The 22696-nt window shown below is 38.8% G+C and overlaps 1 protein-coding gene across 2 annotated transcripts; it reads right to left on the bottom strand.

Annotated features, from left to right (window-relative positions):
- Window positions 1-4892: 4892 nt before the first annotated feature.
- On the bottom strand, window positions 4893-22696 carry zbtb10 (zinc finger and BTB domain containing 10). Of its 2 annotated transcripts, XM_066715898.1 has the most exons (5): window positions 21671-22695; window positions 12164-13076; window positions 10207-10272; window positions 7954-8129; window positions 4893-7739 (listed from the first exon to the last, which is right to left on the bottom strand). In XM_066715898.1, exons 1-5 carry the CDS (start codon window positions 22415-22417, stop codon window positions 7422-7424), a joined length of 2220 nt encoding a protein of 739 aa, XP_066571995.1. In that variant the 5' UTR covers window positions 22418-22695; the 3' UTR covers window positions 4893-7421. The 2 variants fall into 2 exon arrangements, with proteins under 2 accessions (XP_066571995.1, XP_066571996.1); XM_066715899.1 differs by lacking the exon at window positions 10207-10272 and having other exon boundaries at window positions 21671-22696.

Below are 22696 nucleotides of genomic sequence, written 5' to 3'. Positions count from 1 at the left end.
GACATGGTTCCTAGGAGCTATTGTGCTGATTTTAGGACAAATCTCTAAATCCTTTTGCTAAGTCGTTTCTTTTTTTCAAAGCCCCCTCCTATGTTGTGACAGTATAATCTAAGGTATAACTGTCTAAAATGTGAGTGCTGCAGTGTTCTGGTCTTTCTCCTCTTTAAACAAATCTATTTAAGTGATACTTTATGTTCAAGAATATCGCTTTCTGAATTAGATACATTTATATTTGTTTTAATTTGTGTTTCATAAGTGTTTCATCTACAATGCCATGTACCATGTATTTGAGTGTTATAAATAACTCTTAATATATTTTTCCCCAGCTGCTAGTTTCAGAGACAAGCTGTTACTAACCGAGGAGGTAGTTCAGCTAAAGAGACTGAGAGAAATGATTAACCAGGACTTGGAACACAGGACGGAAGAGCTTCTTAATATGAAACGAGAGCTGGAGAGCACATGAAACGCCATCAGAGAGACAGAGAGGACAGCATTAAGCTGTTGGAAGCCCAGGTTGGATGTTTTCTAGTTATTGAACTGAGATTGCCCATCGATGGCCTGGCGTCCCGTCCTGGGTGTATTCCTGTCTTGCACCCTATGCCTGCCGGGACCGGCTCCGGCTTCCCCGCGACCCTCAGCAGGATGAGCGGTTTCGAAAATGGATGGATGGATGGATGAACTGAGATTGTTGCCAATTTCTAGTCAAGTTTCTAGCTAGTTATAATGGGGATCTATGAAAATAATCACTCTTTAATGTATTCACATTTACTAATTTTAATTATATTAACATAATTTGTTTGGTTTTAGCCCTATATTTCCTTCACTCATTAACAGTCAACTCATTTAGATTAGATTCCAGATCTGTGGTTTTCATTGCAGCTGAAGAAGCAGGTGCAGTGTCAGCAGAGTGCAGAAACCCAGCTAGGAGAGAGGAGAGGGGAGCTGCTGAATGCCCAGACCACACTCCACCGTCTGGAGGAGAAACATCTCACTGGCACATCCTGTGTACAGGAGCAGGTTGCTAAGGAGCTTCGGTGAGGAAAGCAAGTCTTAAACAGGGCTCTGTTCATCACCACATATACAGACACACAGTGGGGGGGTTCTGATGGCTTCGTCCTCATGGCCAGGTCATCGTTCCCTTAGTCGAGGGAATCTAGGCCACAATAAGCTCTATTTACATTGAACCTACACCTATTGGGATTGTCTAAACTCCTGAAATGATAAGAAGCTATGTGTGATTTTGAGTGTCAGCATACTACACAAGCACTTCCTTTTTCAGAGAGATCAGACGGCTGAAGGAGCAGCTGACTGATAAACAACTCTGTGGAGAAGAGGATAATTATTTGAGGAGCAAACTGGCAGAAGATTGTGGACAGCTGACTAAAGAAAACGCCCAGCTCCTCGCCCAGATAACTGAGGCCACCAAGCAGCTTCAGAAAGTAAGTGTCACAAGCAAGGGCTTCTCCTTAGGCCACACAATTAAACATATGTATCTCAGTAAGATCTCCTTACTAAGTTGATCTCACATTTGACTGTAACTTTTGGTTTTGAAAAATAATTTGCATAACATAATTTACTGCTGATGCTAGGATACAGCCACAAAGTTGCAAAGGACACATTTCCTTTAATATATCATTGCAGTTATTGTTTTTATTAGTAAGTACTTTCGATTGACCTAGGACTTTAAACTGGAGTGTGTGTTTACTATGTATCGATAGCGGGGAGGGCTGGCAGACTGCGGTCGGCTTGGTTGCCAAGCTTCCATGTTTTTGGTGGAGAAGTCCTAGTCTTGATTTCTTTCTGGATTTCCACTTCAGTGCCTCTAAATCTTCCTGGATTTCCGCTCCTAGGGTTTTTCACTCCCAGGTTATTCCACTCCAAATTGCTAGTTTTAATTTACTGTTTTTATAGGTTTTAGACAAAGAGATTATAATCTCTTTCCCTCCAATCTTCTGATTTGGTTTGGGGTAATAAAATTTAAATTCAAATCAACGAAGCCCTTGCCACTCCTCTCCCTTGCTTCCTGCAAGATGTGTATTGGAGGTGTGATGGCTTTGAGGAATGTGAAAATGGTACAAATGTTTCCAAGTCAGGTTTTCTTTTACAGTCATGTCAATTTTGCATTACATGTAAAATGCAAATTGCCCAATGGTTGTTTTAGCTAATGCTTCATTTGGCCACCTGTTCTTGTTTGTTTTACGAAACTGAGGAAGAAGCTAGCTAGTTACCAGCATGTAGTTTGTATTGTGGTTTGATGCCCTGGTTTATGGAATATATAATGTATCTTGAATGTCTGTGCTTCACAAAATGTTGCAGTGCTGACCAATGGGAATGTAGAGAGGTCTCTGTGGAGATGGGGCATGGCAGCCGTCTGGCTGATTCCTGCTGTGTGCACATCTGTCAGTGACAGGGTCTGGCCTTGGAAGCATGGAAGTGTTATCTGTCGTGCTTTCGTAAGCACATGCCTGTATTGTTAAACACAGAGCTTCAAAGCTGTCTCCTGTCAAAGACAGCTTTACACAAGCCTGCATTTCTCAATTAGGAAGGTCTATAAATGTATGTATAAATGTATACATTAACCAAAATAAGGTTGATGTTGACAAAAGCAAAACTGATATCTAACTTGGGCTTTATGCTCACAAGGGCAGGCCATTTCTGATGGAATAAACACACGACTTTTTGATGAATTATACATGATGTGAGCTGTTGAATTTAACTGAGGTTATACCAAGAAAATGAATGAAAAAAATCCACTGAACACATCAACAGATTTCAGGGTGTTTTGTATTCTTTCTTTGGAGTTCCAGATGCTGAACAATGAAGATAATGTGCGTAAATCTGGCAAAATTGTAGAACAAATATTAAATATAGGATGTTATGTAAATGAACTTAAATTCAAAGTACATTACTCAGAGCACTCCCTCAGCCCCAAACTGTCTAAAAGAGCAATTTTGAACATGAAAATCTGTGATCCAGTTTAATTGTATAATGTGCTACTTCTCAGTTGATAATCTTGAAGGATCACCTGTATTACAATGTGAATGTTTGCCTTCATAGAATGCTTAATTCCAAATGCTTGACTTATGTTCTTGGCCTTGGACTAGAATGACTCTTCTGTCAAACAAGTGAACATGGAAGCATGGATGAACTTCATAAATGTGCAGTCCAATGGTGTCATAACACCAGTTATGTTTTGCATAAGATATACCAAAAATACTTGGAAACCGTTTTTTATTTGTAATGAGATATTTAAGGCTGATCTGAATATTTGTGTATTTACTTTTCATTTTTGCACAGCTTTACAGTAAATGACAGTTGAACTGCTGTTCTCTTGTAGCTGCATCATCTGGACCAAGGGAAGAGCTCGGCAGAAATGACTGGAGCAGCCATCGCCTCTGAGCTGTCAGCAGCGGAAGTATGGTTCTCAAGGATTCAGATGGAAAATGCAGAAATCCGCCATGAGAAAGCACATCTTGTTGAACACATATCTCAACTAAACAAACAGATAGATTCTCCTTTTGGTGCAACATTTATTTAAGTATAAAACTCAGGAGGTCCCAGAACGTTTAAATTGGAATCCAGCCAAACTTTCAGTTTTATAGCTGTTTTCCAGATAAAGGGCTTAATCTGTGTTTGCAAGCATATGTATGTGAATCACCAGTGAAGACCAATGCCCTGGTAGACTCAAGTGTTAGATCTAGGCTTCACTTTTTATGCCAAGCTTTTCATAATGCATACCTCCCACGGCTAACTCTAGACCTCCTACTTTGAAACAGAAGGAGCATGAACCAGCCATCTGATACCAAACATCTGATCTAATCAAAATCAGAAATGAGATGACTGGCTCGATCTTGTATTTACAGATCTCTGAGAAGGAGGAAGAAATCCGGGGCATGAAGAACTACATGCACACATTATCAACCGACTTATCCAGCCTCACTTTCTGAGCCATTGTTCTGTCAGACATGCGTCATCTGAGCACTCTCTTGGCCAAGTTTCCAGCAAGTCAACACTGAAGCGGGTCACAAACAACGCTTGGAGACAAGGTGTAAAAATACATACGGGAGCTGCTGCACAGTGTTTAATTGTCACATATATTTCAGCCAGTCTACTTTTTAATATGGAGTTTAATACTTTTCCATTCCCATTATTTACACTAGCATTTCTACACTATATACAAATACTACTCATTAAAATACTTTTGGAGTCTTACTACTATGCTGTGGTTTTCATTTTGGATTGTGACATTTGAAATGGACATTAGATTTCTGAATGAAGCACAGGGAAACCCATTTTAAATCCCGGTTTTGTGTAGTTAAGGGGACAGGTACACTCTAACTGAAGTGAGAGTACAATAACTGCTGAATACTGACATTAACCATTTAACCATTAATGGACTTGGAACAGTTTTATTTTGCACCTCCCTTAATGCGGTCTCTGATTAGGATTTCATGGGTAGCAACAATAAATATTCACATCACTCCTGGTTTCTCCTGGACCAAAGGATGTCACACCCACAGGTTTCTTTCAGCTTTGTCTATTCATTTATTTGACTTCTTTATTAATGGAACCAAGCCTGTATAGTATGCCTCTGCAGCAGTCCTACACCTGTACTGTATCTTAAATGACATCCTGAAACCATCTTTCATTTCTCAACAGCAGGGTTTCTTGATTTAGTCTGAGTAGTAGATCATTGTGTGAATGTATATTACCATAGTCAAGCTTACCACACCAACCACTTACAATTCATCATTCATATGGCAATACACATCTGTGTCACTTACCAGAACCACATACAGCTATTAACCCCCCAAATTGATCAATAAATATCCATAAGCATTTATTACATTCTATAGAATGGTTTTGGTTCCCATTCCAAAAATGAGTAATACTTTAGCAATATCAAAGTTTTATTTTTAAAATTTATTATACAGAGGAACAGTAGTACAATTGAAACAGAAATAAGGAGTTTTTTTTTTTTTTTTTTTAACCTTAAAACTTAAAAAGGAACAACCTGACTTGTGGTATATTTAGAAGGCTATATCCCATTTGCATTACTGTACATAACAGCATTGTCACCGAAAAAAATACTTAAAATCTTTTGACAGCTTAAAAAAATACAGCTGAAAAACACACTACTTACGTGTAGTGTTTTGTTTGTTTGTTTTTCTTCTCAATTTTACAGCATAAAATCTAAACGAGAAAAAGTTTTTTTAATTTATCAGATATACATAATATCAGTAAAGCAAAGGAACAAACAAAATTATGTCCTAGACAAACACAGATGTGAAGGAACAATGAAGCATATGAGGAATAAAAAGCCAAGCCAAGGTTTAGACATTTTAACTGTAGCTGTATTCCATAGTGTAAATTAACTAGTTAAATATATATTTATATATATTTATATATATATATAAAAAATCCTCCCACAGTGATTTTAAGGTAAATAATATGAACATGATGAATATTTTCTATACAGCTTTAAAATACATTTTTATTTAGAATAAAGGGAGAATTATACATTTCTGTTTCATTATAGCACTTCAATATATTCACTGCATTTGAACAGAAACTACTGTTCCTAGGTTGAACCCCACAAACATTACACAATTTTATAAAATATGTGCTTGATAAAATAAAATTAATTAAAAAAAAACAGAATAAAACAATAAGCTAAACATTATATGCATCTAGTGTAAAGTGAATGATTTTAGAATTTAAACACTTAAATCTGAATTACACAAATACATTAACAAGCAGGGGTCTACACACTAGTGTTTACCTGGGCTTTCTTTACAGGTATTCAAACAACAATGATTTGGTTGGACAGGTAGGAATTAACAGTCTTGATTGCATTTTTGAGTCAACATTGTATTTATATATTAAATTAGAAGAAAAAAAATAAAAAGATTAGAAATTGCCTTTCCAATGTACACCAAAAGCTTTCATATCCAGATATTTTTGAAGTTTGATTTTTATTTAAAATTGATTTAATATTATTGAATTATTTGACGTATGCAAAAAAATAAGTGCATGTCTTTGATCAGTCACAGAGCTTTACTCTCAAATGGCATGATCAAGCACTTTATAGCGAACGGGAAAATCCATCCAGGCTGATTAGTAGGAAATAATCTTAGGGTCCTTTTTTTGATTTTTGCTGGCACTTAAAATACACATACTGTAAGAGCATTTCTATCAAATTAAATAAAATGATTGTAAGACTTAATTAGTACATCAAAATAACAGAACATTTTTTTTCATATATATATATATATATTTTGTTTTTTTTTTTTTTAAGAAAAAATTGCATACATTGATTTGAAACCTTTGAATATACTTGCTTCAGATGCTTTCGGTTTGTCTAATTACAAGTATACTTAGTACCTTTTCATACAAACTCATGTAAAAGTACACACAATCCCTGTTGCTTTCCAAAAGTATATTAGCATCTTTAGAATGGCACAGCATGCCCGGTAAAGTAGCAGGACGATAGTATAGAATAGCCTAAAAGCCATTTAACATACTTGGGTTTGACTAGTTGATCTGTAATAAATATTCCTTAGGTCCAATATGTTCATACAGGCCGAAAAGCACCAAACTTTCTCTTCATTTGGCAAATTTAAGCTGTAAGTGAATGTTAGACGCTTTGTAAAATGTTGCTGCTGTGATTCATGTAAAGCTGGCAATCGTTTTCCCAGTTGTATATATCCATACATCTCATTCTTTTGTATGCCTTTTCTTTCTGATTTTCAGTAGTTTGCTTCCTGTAAAAATCTTGGTGTGCGTTCTGCTTGGCACAATAAAACAGCCTACATAAATTAATTATAAATAGGGCTGAAATACATTAGAAAGTCACAAAACAGATTTTTGGTTCCAAGATTAATACAGGGGAAAAATATATCTAAACCTATTGAATTTTGAGGTGCAAGAAAGTCTCCTTATTCTCGGCAACTGCTCCATAATGCCTTAAACCTTTTCTTTTTTTAAATATTCATCTAGCATTTTAAGTTCAATTGTGACATATTGTACAGGAGCAATCTAAATTGAACAAAACTCTGATAGCAGACACAAACAACAAGAAAAAAAATTATATCATTTAATAAGACCATAATATCTGTATTTTTATAAATTAAATAGAACAATTAAATTTTCTTTTAAGATGATTGGCCTATCGTAAATTAAAACGCTGTACACAGCCATCCCCTATGCAAAACAAACAAAAATTACATCACCAAAAACCTGATTTAATAAACATCTCTTTCTCCTGTGGGCCCACAATCCAGTGTCCGAAGCCAAATTCTGTACATCTTGGAGTCCCCCTCTACCAAAGCTTTTATTTAATTTTTTTATACACGTACATGTATACATAACCATGAAGAATGATAGCACTTTGGAGTCGTTGATTGTTTCCCAGTTGTGAACTAGTCGTCCTCTAGGGTGACGCACACTTCGTTGGCGTCCGTTTCCTCCCAGTGGGATTGGTCGTTCTCGTTCGCTTCCTCCCCCTCCTCCCCCATGTCTTCCTCCCCCTCTCCCACCTCATTCTCCTCAAAGTCATCCTCCCGGGAGAACTCCAGATCCTGCATGTTGTCCAGGCCCTCCTGTGAGCCCTGGTGCGAGTCCGCGCAGTCCACACACACGCCGTAGCGCCGCGACCCATGTCTGATCCCCACACTGGCTGCTAGCATGAAGATCTTCTTGCATACCATGCACTTGTACTTCTTGTCTTTCTTGTGTACCTGCCAAGGAGAACAACCCACAGTGACTGCCTGCTCCTCTGCAGAGCTTTTACTATACAATCCATCCAGTTTTCATAGATCTGCTTCTAAATTATACAAGAGACCTGGACTACAGTTAAACGTCAAATGCAGTAAGATAAACCAATTTTTAAGAAAAGCATAATTTTGATCTTTACAACATTACAAGTCTACAAATATTCTCCTCTAAACTCACCAGGGAATGTCTCTTGACGTGCTCTCTCCGGGTGAACAGCTTCCCGCAGATGTCACAGCTGAAAGAGCGCACCCCGGAGTGGATAATTAGGTGCCGCTTTAGCGTCCGCCTGTGTTTCGCAATGTAGTTACAGTGGGGACACTTCAGCTTGTTCACAACAGACGCTGATGACTCACCTAGGACAGAGAGAGGGAGGAAAATTTGAATTGGTGTTAGTGATGATTTGTTTGTTTCACAGGCACAGATTAGCACGAGTGTACGACTAACCCATATTATTTTGGGAAGGGTAGTCCAACGTTAGTGTTTATCCAGGTCTGTGAAACTCTCTGTAGAAGTTCTTAAAGCTACTTGCTCTTATTTTTCTGCTAAAGAAATGCAAAGGGGGTTCCAGTGCCATCTCTTAACAAGAATATTGTTAAGTATGGTTACAAAAAAACACAGCAAGGCTTGTGTTTGTATTTGTAATTCTGTAACTCAAGACCCTCTACATGACTGACTCGGGGAAAAAAATAGTTTGCACCCCCCCTCCCCTACCTCAGTGCTAATTTCTCTATCAGGATGAGTTTTTACATTATATGGGGGTGGAGGAAATAATTGACAGTGTTATGTTCCGATTAGTACAGCAGGGAAGCCCCCCTGTATGTGAATACGAGGCCATTTCCTTTAATCATATTTTCAGTCCCTGAGGGCTGGCCACAATTTTGCACAGTTCCCCTGTTCATTTCATCACTTATATTTAGTTTTAAACAATGTCATTCATGACCCCAACCCGGAGGGCTGACGAGGCACCACCCACCCTGGAGGGCTGATGATGTACCATCCCTCCCAGAGGGCTGTTGAGGGGCCCCCACTGGAGGGAAAACCACAGCTAGCAGCACCATCTAAGAATTTTTTGATCTTCTTGCTGCCTGTCTGATAAACTGATAACGCCTGGAGGGGAGGCAACTATTAGGCCTAGGCCTTAAGTTGTGGACCCCCAGAGACTTATTTTCTCCTATAACAATCTGCCATCCAATGGGATTGTTTGTGATTCTCTCCTCCGTGCCTAATGGTTTATGTTTTTTTTTTTATATTTTCAATCTGTAAAGCGCACTGTGGTTACCCTGCCATTTACACTTAATTCAAAATTATATCTTTCCTATATGCTGTTTATGTCAATAACCTGTTCACAAGATATTTTACGTCTGAACATCATGAGCAATGCACTGCAGTAGTCTTATTTTAAGCCTTGTTTAACTTAGATGTGCAGTATCTTTGTTATATGTCACATTGATTTGAACCATAAACACAGCAATGTATTCAGCAGCACTGTTTCAGACATCAAGGTTATTTGGATTTGTATTGACCAGGTTTCTGAAACTGAAAGAACCATCCACACATACACTCTCTCCAATGTCATATCTTCTAGTTTGTAACATACTTAACATTTTCCTAACAGTAATGCAAGATTACAGCGGTCTGAAATCATCCTTACAATAATTGCAAAGCTATATGGTAATTGTTAGCTGTAATTCTGAGCATAAAAGCCTGGTAACAGCTGGAAAGCACAAGAGGTTATCATGATTTAGTTTCACTGTCATTTTAATGATGGTATTACCTAATTGGGTTTATACAAATACCATACTCGTTGTCCCACCCCCATACATACTCCTAACAAATGGATACTATTAAATATACTTTCTACAAAGCTGATAAAAGCTATTGCCACTGGCATGATTAATCATTGAACACAGCAAATTGTGTACACTCAATATGTTCATTTCTGCATCCCACTGGTAAGGAGCACCATCTTGTGGCATGTAGGGGAATGGTCGTACAGAACTAACCATTACTTAAATTATTTCTTGAAGCAAGGTGAAATTCCAGTATTTACATAAAGCACAGTAACCCTGCATTCGGACTGTGAATGTGGGTCAATAAAACTTAGAATACAAAATACAATTCAAATAGAAATATTATATGTATATATTAATACATTCTGCAATCCAATACAAAATCAACTGCGAGTGTAAAAACTGGGCTCAAACTAATAAAGCTTAAAGCCATAAGAGAATAGACCTCTAGTCACACGCGTAGCCTCCAGCGATACAGTCATACAGGGCAGCCTCGCCTTTACTCTCGGCTCTAGGCACAACTGGACAAGGACAGGCGAAAGATAATCTCTGCCCCCCGAGATTAAGTGCTTTAAAGCAGATGTCACCATTTTGTATCACAAGGCCACATGGAAAGCAGTTAGAACTGAAATCCCCTCACCATTTTCCCAAGATTCCCTGGGCTGCGTGTCTTGTAATAAGCTGTACTGGATCTGGCTTGCTAGCTCTGAAAGAACACAGAATAATTGATTAGAAATTGAAAAGTTAAAAAAAAAAAAAAAAAAGCACTAGTCATAGAAGGCCAATGGAAGACTAGCAGGAGGATCAGTACATGGGGCTCACAACAGATCGGTGGATCGAGTCTCTGGACACACACAGGCATGGAAGTAGTGTCCATTTTCAAAATATCACATCAGTAAATTAAATAAAGCATTATGATGGCATAAGAGAAAAATCTGTAGAATTCCAGCCTGTCTGGACTGAGCAGATAATCTGATAAAGTTGAAAAATAATAATCTATGTCTATGCTTAGTACAACAGCCCATCAGACACTTTAGGGCAGGCCCTATCCTGCAGAATTTTACTCCTGTGCATTTTAGAGTTCTTCTTGCATGTCCAAGAGTCTCACTGCATATACTCAACCTGATACAAGCGATCAATCTCAGCAATGCAGCGTTTAGAATACACTAATGTTTGTGAAATACATTTTTGATGTGAAGAGTCAAACTGATTACTGCTGGAAGCAGAACATCTGATGGCCAACAGTGACAGATGAGAGACTTTGCAACCGTTAGCCAGAATGTGAGGCCTGTATTACAGTCTCGACACGGCCAATAGTTGGAAAAATTGCGGAAATGTATCTACACAGATCAGGGAGATTAGACAGCACGGTCTTGCCAGCTTTTCACCTCGGCAAGCAGGGACTGAAATACGTGTATGGTTAAGTGGCACACAAGCTGCCACACTTTTGAACAATTCAGCAGGCTTGTTTGGAGGAGGCCCAAGAATCCATAACAGCTCATCAAGATTCACATTGCAGAGCGATGACAGACACCTCACTGGCACAGTGCCTGACAGCACCCAATATCACTGTGCAATAGCGTTCATCAGCAAGAATCCATCCCATTAAAAAAAAAATGAAAAGAAAAAAAGAAAAGCCAAAAGGAGCACTAATGAAAGGAGAAACAGATCTCCTGCCTTCATTAGTGTCAGTGTTGGGGAAGAACAGAAATAGGGAAAAACTGATGTATACATTCAGAAAGCTGTATTATGCAACCATACTATTTTTTTAGGTTGTTTTGTTTTAATAAGAGTTCTAACATGAGAACCCAGATGAAGTATACATTTTTTTTCTTCCATAAACACTAAAGAATGACTAATCTTTCTCCTCTTCGGTTCATTAACCAGCTTTAACATGAAGCATAATGCTAAACAAATTCAATTAACTAAAACCCATGATAAAGCTTAATCCACAAATATCCGTAGGGTTAACAAGAACAAATGTGCTGTGAAGAGCAACATCGGAAAAATTTAACCAACAACCTAAAAGGCAGAAAGGGCTGCCTAGGCTACTGATAGAAGAAAAAAGGTTTCAACTCAGTACAAAGTTTTTTTTACTGTCAAAGTCCATTGTTGAAATATATACCCTGTATGATATTAAATGATTAATAAAAACATTTTTTAATGAATAGGCCTACTGAATTCAGGAATATTTAGGCACATTTGAAACATGTAAGAGTACAAACAAAGGACATCAGGTGACAAGATTACTGTCAAAACAAGGTCGCAAAACTAATTACCACTTCATTTGGATTTGTTAGGACCAAATAAGGATCACAAAAGAGCATTGTTGAACTGTGAAATCAAATTCGATAACCATGGTTGTAAAATTAGACGCAGTATTCAAGGCAATGCAATTCACATTGTAACACTTACCTGCACAGATTTTCAGTGTCGACAGGATAGTGTGCGTTCTATTATTCAAGAGCTGTGTAATAGGCCAGCCAATTAGTAGGACCAGTGTAACTAGTATTACAAATCTTCTGCGTTTAACTAAATTATGTAAAAGCTCAACTACGATGATAAAAGACATCATGATCAGTGTTTTGGATGCATACCTGTGTTCTCTGAGAAGAACTGCAGGTCTTCTTTGGAGTAAGAGGCTGAGGGCTGAATGAACATCCCCTCGTCGTAGCCTTCTTCTGGTTCTGGTGGGATGTTGTATACGAACCGCCGGGTGGTTTGATTCTTTCTCCTGCCGCTGCCAGGCTCCTGCTTGACCTCCTTCCGGCTCGTCTGGACAGCGGCTGCGTTCCACACAAACACAGGGCCCGGGCCCTGGGGCTCGTTCTCGGCTGACTCCGAAGAGTTGTCATAGCCCCAGCCCGAGTTGCTCAGTGGGTAGTTCTCGCTGATGGACCCCTCTACGTCACTGGGCTCCTCCTTGATGTTGGTGCTGGCTTGGATTGAGAGCTTGGAGAGAATGCTGGTGGCCCAGAAGTTGCTGGGTTTCTTGTCTGATCCCTTGCCGTCTTTTGTGACCGCTCTCCTTTTGTTGTAATCCACCACCACCGAGTCGGGGGCTTCCGACTTGATGCTGATGTTCAGCGCGTCCTTGATGAAAGCACGACACGACTGGACCACTTCGGTCATCTGGAGGTAGCTGGCGACGGACATCACCTCAATGGCATTTTGGCTTGTGAGCAGGAGGTTGCCGGAGTACAGAAAGTCTAAGATAACCGAAAAGCCCTGAACGGCGGCCACATCGAGGTGAGTGATGGTGGTGGTTTGGTCACAGCTCTCATTCTTGGTTAAGCAGTAGAGTGTCTTAAAAAACCGGCTCCCCGCTACCAGGATGTTTTTGTGCGCTCTGAAAACCTGCCCACTCACCACAATGTTGACATCGCATAGGATGCCATTCTTTCTCTGTTTGTTCAGTTCCTGGAGCAGTTGGTAGCAGTAAGAGTTCTCGTTTGGCTTGTTTCTGTATTCAGATTCCTCCTCGTCCATGTCCCCCGACTTCTCCGTCTCCTGACACAAAGACAAGAAGTGACACAGTTACATTCCTTGAAGAGAAAAAAAATATATAGTAAAATGTGCTACATGAAACTACCCTGATTTTATATGTGATAGACATGTGCAGGTCCAGTATCAAGTTCCTGGCTAGAATGTTCTTATTCAGCGAGTTTGTCTGCCTTTGCCTGCGTCTACCAGGCAGTCCAGAGCACTCCCCAAGAGTAAAATTACAGAAGAGATTAAAAAGTCTATGAATTCAGCTCATTAACACAACTGATATCATTTAAAGCTATTGGCAGAATGGAGTAATCTGAATCTTTGTATAGGCTACATAAAAGACAACCGTATGCTGAAAAACTGGAAAACATTCAGAAGTACATCACCCAAGTATTAATAAATAATGCACACAATTATATCCTTTCCACATGTTCATTCTTGACACACAGACCAGATTCTCAAAATCAACACACATTCTCAGCACAAAGGAGCTCTTGGAAACAAAGTACATAAATAAAATCATGAAATATTTACAGCTAATTTTTCTGTAGAATTGTATGCAATGCACATTTTTTTTAATCCATTGTGTTAACCAGAACTTGTCTTGGTTCGTAATTTCTGTTCTGCTCATAAAAATCACTGTCTGTGAATGCTCATGGCAAGCTGACAGTCTGCACTTTAACCATAGGTAAATATCATTCAAGTTTCTGTACAAGACTGTGAAATATCCTATAATACACTGTCCTTTGTAATTTGTGAAGTTTCTGCTTGTCATAATTTGTCCCGTTCAATGACTAACCCAATGAAAATAGCTTGTGAAAGTTCAAGTGCCAAGAAAGAGCAGTAGGAAATCAATTTATAGGACTTCCCTTATGCTCTATATGCGTTCCCAACCACCCCTCCAAAATATTTTTTCTCTCATATTGCAAATGACAGCAGAAGCAGTAACAGTTTGGGGAATTTGCAAACAAGTAAATGGAAACTATTACTGTGGGAAAATGCAGATCATGAAAACTGTTCTAGACGGCCAGCAAATTTCTGATGAGCATCACTAGTGTCCTGGTGTCATGTTAATTTACTTGCTTAAATATTTACACCCAATGTCGTTTCTGATTAACAGAAGGACGGCAAGGAATTAATTATACTCTATTCCAAATATCAGGGATCATAAATACAAGGAAAAATAAACTGCAAGGTTTATTTCACCACTGGTTTGTTTGTCATGACAAATCAAACATTTTAATAGAAAAATGTTCAACATACTCCATAGAGATCTCAAAAGAATGTACTGGATATAAGAAGTCTTACATAGTCTGTGTGCTACTTGGCTTCAAATAGAATAAAAGTAGCGCACAGACTAGATAGATGGGTTGTATTAGGACCATAAGACAGACCATGACCTCAATAACAAGAAAAGGCTTGTTGCTCTGAAGAGCTAAGCTGACATGCAGAGTGTAAAAACTTGAACTAGTCTCTTCAACAAGCAAAAAGGCCACATGAAAGCAGTTTCAGTACTAGAAAGTAAGTCAAGCAGTTTTCCTTTCACACAAGTTCCATACACAGTGGGATTTTCAGAATTCATAATGTAAAAGTAGAAAGGATGTACCACTGGCAATGCACTTTAGATGAGGAGAAGCTGCTTCACATTGGATCACCTTTAATCAAACATTAAATGAGTCTATTATGAAGGCAAATTAGAAATGACAGGAAAGAGAATCATACAGCAGTACCTGCCAAAATGTGTTTTAATATGGACATTTTTACTTAAAAATACAGCTGTTTAGAATAGTTTCAGCTCTAGCTGATTGTTAAACCACTGTCATTCTGCTGTCAGCAGAATAGTGTCCCCTGTATTTACGTCCTTGGGGCAATAAGGAGAATGCCCTTTTAGATCGAACCATTTTAAATCCGTTTGCAAGTAATTCAAAACTGTGCTTCTAAAGACGTGCTTCTAAATCATGATATATTAAAGGATGAGGAAAGTGAAACTCGTGATGCATTTATTTTATTATTGGGTGGGGATGCAATGATTAGAGTTACAATGACGACTTTCAAACAGTTATGAAAGTGGAGCGATTTCACGCAGAAATCACGCAGAGTGGAGGAATTGGTCGAGCATCTAAACATGAATCACTATAATCGGATTCAAAACAATAACATACATTTAAACCCAGTTTTTGTTCACTGTTTGCAATTCATTATTAACGTTCGTGAAACAAGATGATACCATAATACACGGGAGGATGCAAAAGCGAAGCAGAGCTAACCTCACCCCCCATACTATAAGTCCTAAATGTGTTACTCATACATGATGGGGAGAGACATGTTGTTAAATGGTATACTTAAGACACTTATGATGAATAGGCTATCCATTGTTGAAGCTGAGAGATTATCTAGTTGCCCCCACTGGCATTGTCCCCTTCCACAATGCCCACTAGATTAAAGAGGGAGAAAAAAAAAAAAAAGGTACAGAGTATATGAAGTCTCCATTTGAACAAATTCACAAAGTCTCTACCACAGCTGAAAGTTAACAGCAAACTATGGCCATCTTCATACAAAATTCAGCAGAAACTCTTAATTAAGTCAAGAAACAACAGCTTGAATTTTAAATAGATTGGGCTATTCTTTTATTGGAGTGGGGGGGGGGGTGTTGAGGGCTGTCCACACAATTTAAATCATCTCTTTTCCAGTCAATTTGTTGCTAATTCTCACCTCCTGAATGTGTTAATTTAATTGCAAGGGCTTAAGTAGACATCTGGCGGCTGTGGTGCCAAATAGCAGCCCGAGCTCCACTAATGTGAAGTCATGAAAGGGCACTCATCCCAGATCCGTTTCATACTTCATATTTTAATAGCCTCTCTTATGCCATTGGCTTCCAGATGTGCCACGTTTCTTGCGAGAACAGGCCGATAACAGATGCTTCAATAAATGTTTGCTTGGAAACTGTGGTATGCAAATACTGTGGTGTTAGTTTCAGGTTTGACAATGACACACTTGCAGAGCAGGACTCAAGTGTAGGGCATGTTAGTTTCACACTAGAAACAAACTAAATAAGACAATGTAGATATATTTTGTTTTAATTTTAGATCTTACAAGGTCCCAGTTCTTCAGACAACTCCCAGAGTTGTCCAAATTGTAGCATGTTCCTAATCTGGAATGTATAAATTCCTTTTTACATTACAGCAGATATTGTGGGACGTTTTCCAAAAGATATGGTTGGAATGCTTTTTAAGTTTTATTGTTTGTTCTTTTTTCTTCTTGTGAGGAAACCATTACACGTTCACAAAAAACATTTTATAGACTGAAAGGTGATTTCTGGGCTATATCTAATAATTAGATTAATCTTTATTGTGACAATTTCAACTGAACTAAACCAAAGCTGATATGTACAAATAGAGGACTTTTACATAGAAACAATGTAGAGCTCTTTTTTTTATTTTTTTTTAATCATCATCATTCATTTTCATTAAACACAAGAATCTTATGATGGTAAAATGGGAGATCTATAGGATAACTAAGCCGTTAAAACCCAGTGTATATGTATCAAATAGGTAATCCAGCCCTTCAAGAAAAAGGGTGTTTTGTGGGCCTGTGTGTTGTCAATGTCTTCCCTCAGGCAATGTGGTAAAGCAATAAAACGAGCAACAGAATAGCTGTGCAAATTACTCCTGTTCTGAAAGCGCTTTTTCATCCCGGTTCCTGACGAAGATATACCCGGTGTTTGAAGCCTCTTGGCACTCACATTAATACATAGATAACAGGATCAAGTGAGCTTCACTAACTGAACTGTGTAAATGGCATAACTTAAAGTAGTGATGGTCAGAAATACAAACCATTAGCTTAAATGGCAGCTTATAGTGACTGTGACTGTTAATCAGTGTAACTCCCCTAACCCCTGCATGATTTCTTCACATGATCTGAACTAGTTATTTGACAACAAGAGTAAGACACTCCAGGAAAAGACTAAACTAAATAAATGAATCCCTCCATTAGGTAAGTGATGTTGCTGTTAATTAATTATGCAACAACTCACAGGTTCTAAAAAGGTTTCCCCACGTGTTGCTACACCTGTTTACATCAAATACCTGTAACTGTTCTTAATATTTCACATTTTTATATACAGTGAAAGCTTTAAATGTGTCCAGCTTCATTTAGATCATGTCCTCTACCATGCACTATTTTCAGTTCCAGGGACATGGTGTACACATTTGATGTGCCCTTCAACCTGTTCCAGAAAAACTATTTCAAATAGAATACAAAGGAAAATGGCAAGGGCTCTGGCATTTTTTTGGGTAACGGATCTCTATTAAATCATGGTCAGGGATGTTGGCGAAAGTAATAATGATTTCTGAATTAGCAGTGACTTGAAACACCAGGTCCATATTAGACTGGAGCAAGGGTGAAAATAGTGTGGAGCATTCTAACAAGACTGGGAACAATAAGAGAATATGAGAATAATTCTGCATAAAGCTGTCTAATACTTTGAAGGTCAAGTAAAACAGTGTGTGGATATTGGACACAGCAAAACAAAAGTATACAGTTACAAGAGAAGGATTCCAAACACTACACCATTACCAAAACAAAAACCAAAGTGCAGACACTTGATTTCCATGTTCAGTATGTATTTTAAAGTCCTGACAAACAAAGCCCAAGCCTCTTCTTCAGACAATGCAAACAGGGCAGGGGCACATAATTTACATTGGTAACTGAAAATGAATTCAAGAATGTATACACATGATGGTGGGTGCTCTGCATACACATGCAGGGTTTTCCAAGAAATAGGCAGAGATTATTATTTTTTTTTTCTTCAAAAGTCTACACTGTACAGCATTCCACCAGCTCATGCTGTTCTTTACAGGGGAAACCTGAGAAAACCTTGTTTACATCAAAAGTTTAAAGGTGAATCTAACACTGGTAGTAAGGTAAATTTAAAATGGAAGAGCACAAGTCACAAGAATTTTGCTGGCATTGCAAGACATCCCGAGTACAGATCCTCTTAAAACAGAAACAGTTTTTCAATTTAAAACAAAAAAGAGCATAGCCTTTCTATATAGCCATCTTCTTATCATGTGCTCTGGGATTGTCATGAAAAGATACAACTATATGTATCAGATATGATTTTCTAAAGCCGTCAAACCCACAACTTCTGCTGCCATCACATACCACTTCTGAAACTGGAAAATGTCAGAACCACATCAAATGTGTTTGAACACTTTTGAAACTAAAACCTACTTGTATGACTCTTCAAATTTGCCAAAATGTTGGGGAAAAAACCCAGCTTAATCCATGCTGCACTATTCCAAAAAAGGTAGACTATGGTATATGCCCCTGAAATGATGATGATCATTATTTTTTTTATATATGCATCTATAAAGTATCATTCCTTTGCCCGCCTTTCAAAACGGTGAATAATGTTGTTCTCTATCAGGAAGAAATGTGGGAGGGAAGTTTGCATGGACATTTGGACAATGTAAATGTGGGCAAATAGTTCCTGAATGGAATTTTATTTTCCTTCTTAGACTTTCGCAATTTGACATGTGTCAAAAAAAAAGTCCCTCCCAACTTCACAAAGTTAAGTAGAAGTATAAGACTAATAAAAGCAAAGCATGATGGCTGATTTTGAAATCCTGGCGTTTTAACTTTTTCCCCCCAGATATTCATAAAATGTCCTTTCAAAAACATACTGCTTAGACACTAATGCATTGTGTTAACATTTTGTGACACCTACTCCCATACTGCTCTCAGACTTTAAAGTGAACATTCCACAGACCTGGTACTTGCAACTCAACTGGCTTTTGTTTTTCACTCCTAATTAGCTCTCAGCTAGTTTATTCAGTACTTAACTGTAATATATAATATATAATATATAATATATATATATATATATATATATACATACACATATATACACACACACACACATTACAGTTTTCAATGGTTTTCATATACTAAAAAATAAGACATTACTGTAGGCCAAAATACTTTTTTAAGAGGTTTAAAAAAAAAAAATGTTTAACACACTAGGTCATATAATCCCAGTCTAACCCAGTCTTGGTTGGCACACACTTTTGTACTGGCACACTCTGCACACCTGGTAGAAGGAAACTTCAGGGTCTTACCATAACACTCAGAAGCAGACACCATTTTGAATAATGCAGTCTAGTCAGCCCACTGGCACTATCATGTAATCTGCTGGTATTCTCAACAAAACCGACATAAAGGCCACAGCACTACAGCAACTCCACAGTCAGTATTACCAGTATAGCCAAATGTATCCGCCCAGTGCTGTGATGAATAGAAGTACTCCTCTACTTAGTGTAGCTGCCACCCCTCTATTCACAATCTTCTCTAGGCATCTGAAGGCTAAGAAAGTGTAGACTGAGCAAGGCTGTGTGGGTGACAAACCACAATGCTTTTTCTTTACAGACCTCTTTATTATGCCTCCTAGGCCTATGTGCCATAAAAACATTATCTTTTTAGTTATTGTATTTTTCCACAGTATGCATTGACAATACAATGAAAGACGGAGATGTAAATTGTAGTCCCCTATTAATGTAGCCTGTTCCAATAATATCAGTGGGATGCTGACTTCCACCATTGTTTAGGTTTCTGCTAGGTAACATGATTATGGGTGTCAACAGTCATGAATACAACAAGGTTGGCGTCTAAACCAAGACTTCCAAACTCTGGTTCTCAACACTCCATTGTCTTACGATTTTCACTCCAAGTTTCCTGTAAGTTACTAGAGGGGACCAATCATCTGCTTAAGTTAACATTTATTGTGGTTTAGTAAATTTTAAACAGTGCTGGCCTGTTGAAGTCTTTGCCTTAATTATTATTTAAGTGTTGCACATCCACTTCCTGACCATCAAACGTAATTGTACTGTACAGCCCTATAGAATAAACCATGTCCTGTTTTGCAGACATTAAATAAATAAAAATCATTGTTTTTTGCACTTTATAAACTTGAATACAGCCTCATATAGCATGTTCATCTTTTATTCAACGGGTCATTACAAATTAAATGATTAACCAAAATTAATTCTGTAGAATTACTGTAGTTGTAGAATACACTTTAGAACTGGATTCATAAGAATTTGCAATTCTCAGACCAGTCAACAAAAACGTCTTAGTAACATTATGTATGTTTAAGTCAAGTGTGTGAGACATAGTTCATGTTATTGCATTGACCCAAACCTCCTTTTTCAAAAGCTATAATTATCTGAATACTAACGGTGGCATTAATATCGTATGTGCCGATTTGTTGATTTGAAAATTACCCTAGTTTAATGAAGGTGCCTAAGCTGTAAGCACAATCAATCTTGCTATTGATATGAACAAATGTGGTATAAATGTATATACTTTGTGTTTAATCGTTACTTAAAATTATATATATATATATATATAATATATATATATATATATATATATATATATATATATATATATATATATATATATATTGCTGAAGATGTATGAAAGGTTTGTATTCAATTAATTATAGTTTACACTAAACTAAATGGTCAGCTTGCTTTGCGTGAACAATAATTCATTTTTTTGTTTGTTTGAACAGGCTATAAAGCAACAGCATTCCGACATTTTAACAACTTATGGTAAACAAAAACACATAGAATTCATAATATGCATATTATTATTAATGTGTTAAAGTAAATCAAACTGGACAAATCACCCGTTTATCTACATCATGTTGACAGTTTGGATCTCTTCCGTCCTGACAGCCGATGTGTCAAAGTAGCGAGATGACATCAAATAAACACTAGATGGCTGCTAAAGCTGATACTTCTACGTGTCGGTCGTATAACGTTTCGAGAGAAATGTGTGTTTTCGGTTTCCTCGACGAAAAACAACAACTCTTTCACATATCCTTCATCCCGGAGAGCTGCTCCCACAGTCATGGCTGTGCATGTCAGCAGCCGGGCCGCCGCCGGAGTGCGATGCTGTGTTTACATGCGTGCCGGGCTACACACACACACACACACACACGCTCCCTCTGCTTTCTGCCAGGCGGTGTTTCTGCCCCGGGTTTCGACAAGATGCCTCCTATTTACCCAACAGGAGGCTGCAATGCGCCAGAGGTCACTGTGCAACTGATCAGATGCAAGGGGCAGAACAGGGGGGAAACGGGGAAAACGAAAAAAAAAACTAAGCCGCTCGGGTCAAGCTCTTGCCATTTTGACCTCTGGCAATCAAGTTACTGAAGCAGAGAAGAATTTAGCTGGACGCGTACAGTGCATTACTGACGAAGACCCAGGATTACAATGAACACTTTAAAGTTATTTAGTTTTACGTATTTGTTTTATTTTGGAAGGGTGCAGTGTTTGTGCGTGTGTATAGTTAATTGTTGATTCCAGTAATATATTTTTTTTAAAAAAAAGGTATCGACGGAGAACTCAAACTCGGAATAAAATGCGCAGTGATTAAATGTGATCCCACATGCACACTTCATATGGATTCTTATTATGTGATAAAACGGTCTGCAATAAAAAGGTAAACACGTATAGAGGTTTTACAGTTTAAACAACACTGCTACGGTGATAACAGTGTACATACTTTAAAATAACTCAGTTGTATATACATATAAGTCTAGTTACCTGTTTTGTAGGGTCATTCCTGCCGTGCTCCGCGGACAGGTGATGTCTGAGCAGTAAGGCCCGTTTGTAATTCCGGCTTCCTTTAGCCAGCTCGTCGTTACAGCTGGTGCCCGTGTTGTGACACCAAGAGCAGGACATCAGCCCCGTCTCTTGGCAGAATTTGAGCCAGGGGTACTCCTGCAGCCAGGATCCCTGGAAGAGCGAGTGTTTCTGCAGCAGGGTCTGCGGTCTCATCTCTACCCAAGCTTTCCTGGCCCCTGGCTCTTCTCCGTCCCCTGCGCTCCACCCTTCGCCCCGATCGTCCTCCCCGGATCCTGTGCCACCGCTCCCCACACCAGCGCCGTCCTCGTCGTTCAGGCCATTGCCGGTTCCCCAGCTGCAGCCTTCCCTCCGATCGTCTTCCCCGTTGCCCTGCGAGAGCCTGCCGTCAGCGCTTGTGTTGCCAACCCGGTCCTCCTCCCTGTTCCCGGCTCCCCAGTTGCCCCCTTCCGCGTCCTCTTCCTCCTCCGCCTCCGGCTCCGTGCTATCGCTGATCGATCCCCCACCCTCCACTCTCCCCAGCGACGCTCCTTTCGCCCCCAGATCCCGTTCCTCCTCTTGCTCCGGCCTGTTCCCGTTTAAATGTCGTTCTTGCCAGGCCTGGGCCTCCCAGCTGTTACTGTGGCCGCTGCCGACACCACTGGAGCCGGTTACGGCTAATCCACCTCCTCGGAAAGCCAGCGACCTGCGGTTTCTTTCTCCGGACATTTCTTAATAAATTAGAATCTACACTTTCTTTACAAAATCCCTGCCGGCTAATTAAGATCTATAAACTCTTCTTCTATAAATATAGTCCAATTTGTCAAATTTATTTAATTATTTTTTTCTCGCGTTTGGCCTCCTGGCGAGAGTATGTAGGTTATGCGGAAATAAATAAAGGTTTTAAACGCATAATGAATTTCAGGGTTCTTCTGTCGGCGTCCGCGCAGGCCCTGCAGAGGTCGAATGGCAACGACTTTCCCCACAATGCATCTCGGCCCGAGGGAG

The sequence above is a fragment of the Amia ocellicauda genome, chromosome 10, assembly GCF_036373705.1.
Source record: "Amia ocellicauda isolate fAmiCal2 chromosome 10, fAmiCal2.hap1, whole genome shotgun sequence".
Classification (NCBI taxonomy): Eukaryota; Metazoa; Chordata; class Actinopteri; order Amiiformes; family Amiidae; genus Amia; species Amia ocellicauda.
This window is presented reverse-complemented; position numbering and strand designations above follow the sequence as displayed.

Coding starts and splice junctions, on each gene's coding strand:
- zbtb10 (XM_066715898.1), bottom strand. CDS start 22,417: ATGTCCGGAGAAAGAAACCGCAGGTCGCTGGCTTTCCGAGGAGGTGGA. Junction 13,077..21,670: donor GGAATGACCCTACAAAACAG/GTAACTAGACTT, acceptor TCTTTGTGTCAG/GAGACGGAGAAGTCGGGGGA. Junction 7,740..7,953: donor ACGTCAAGAGACATTCCCTG/GTGAGTTTAGAG, acceptor TCTCCTTGGCAG/GTACACAAGAAAGACAAGAA.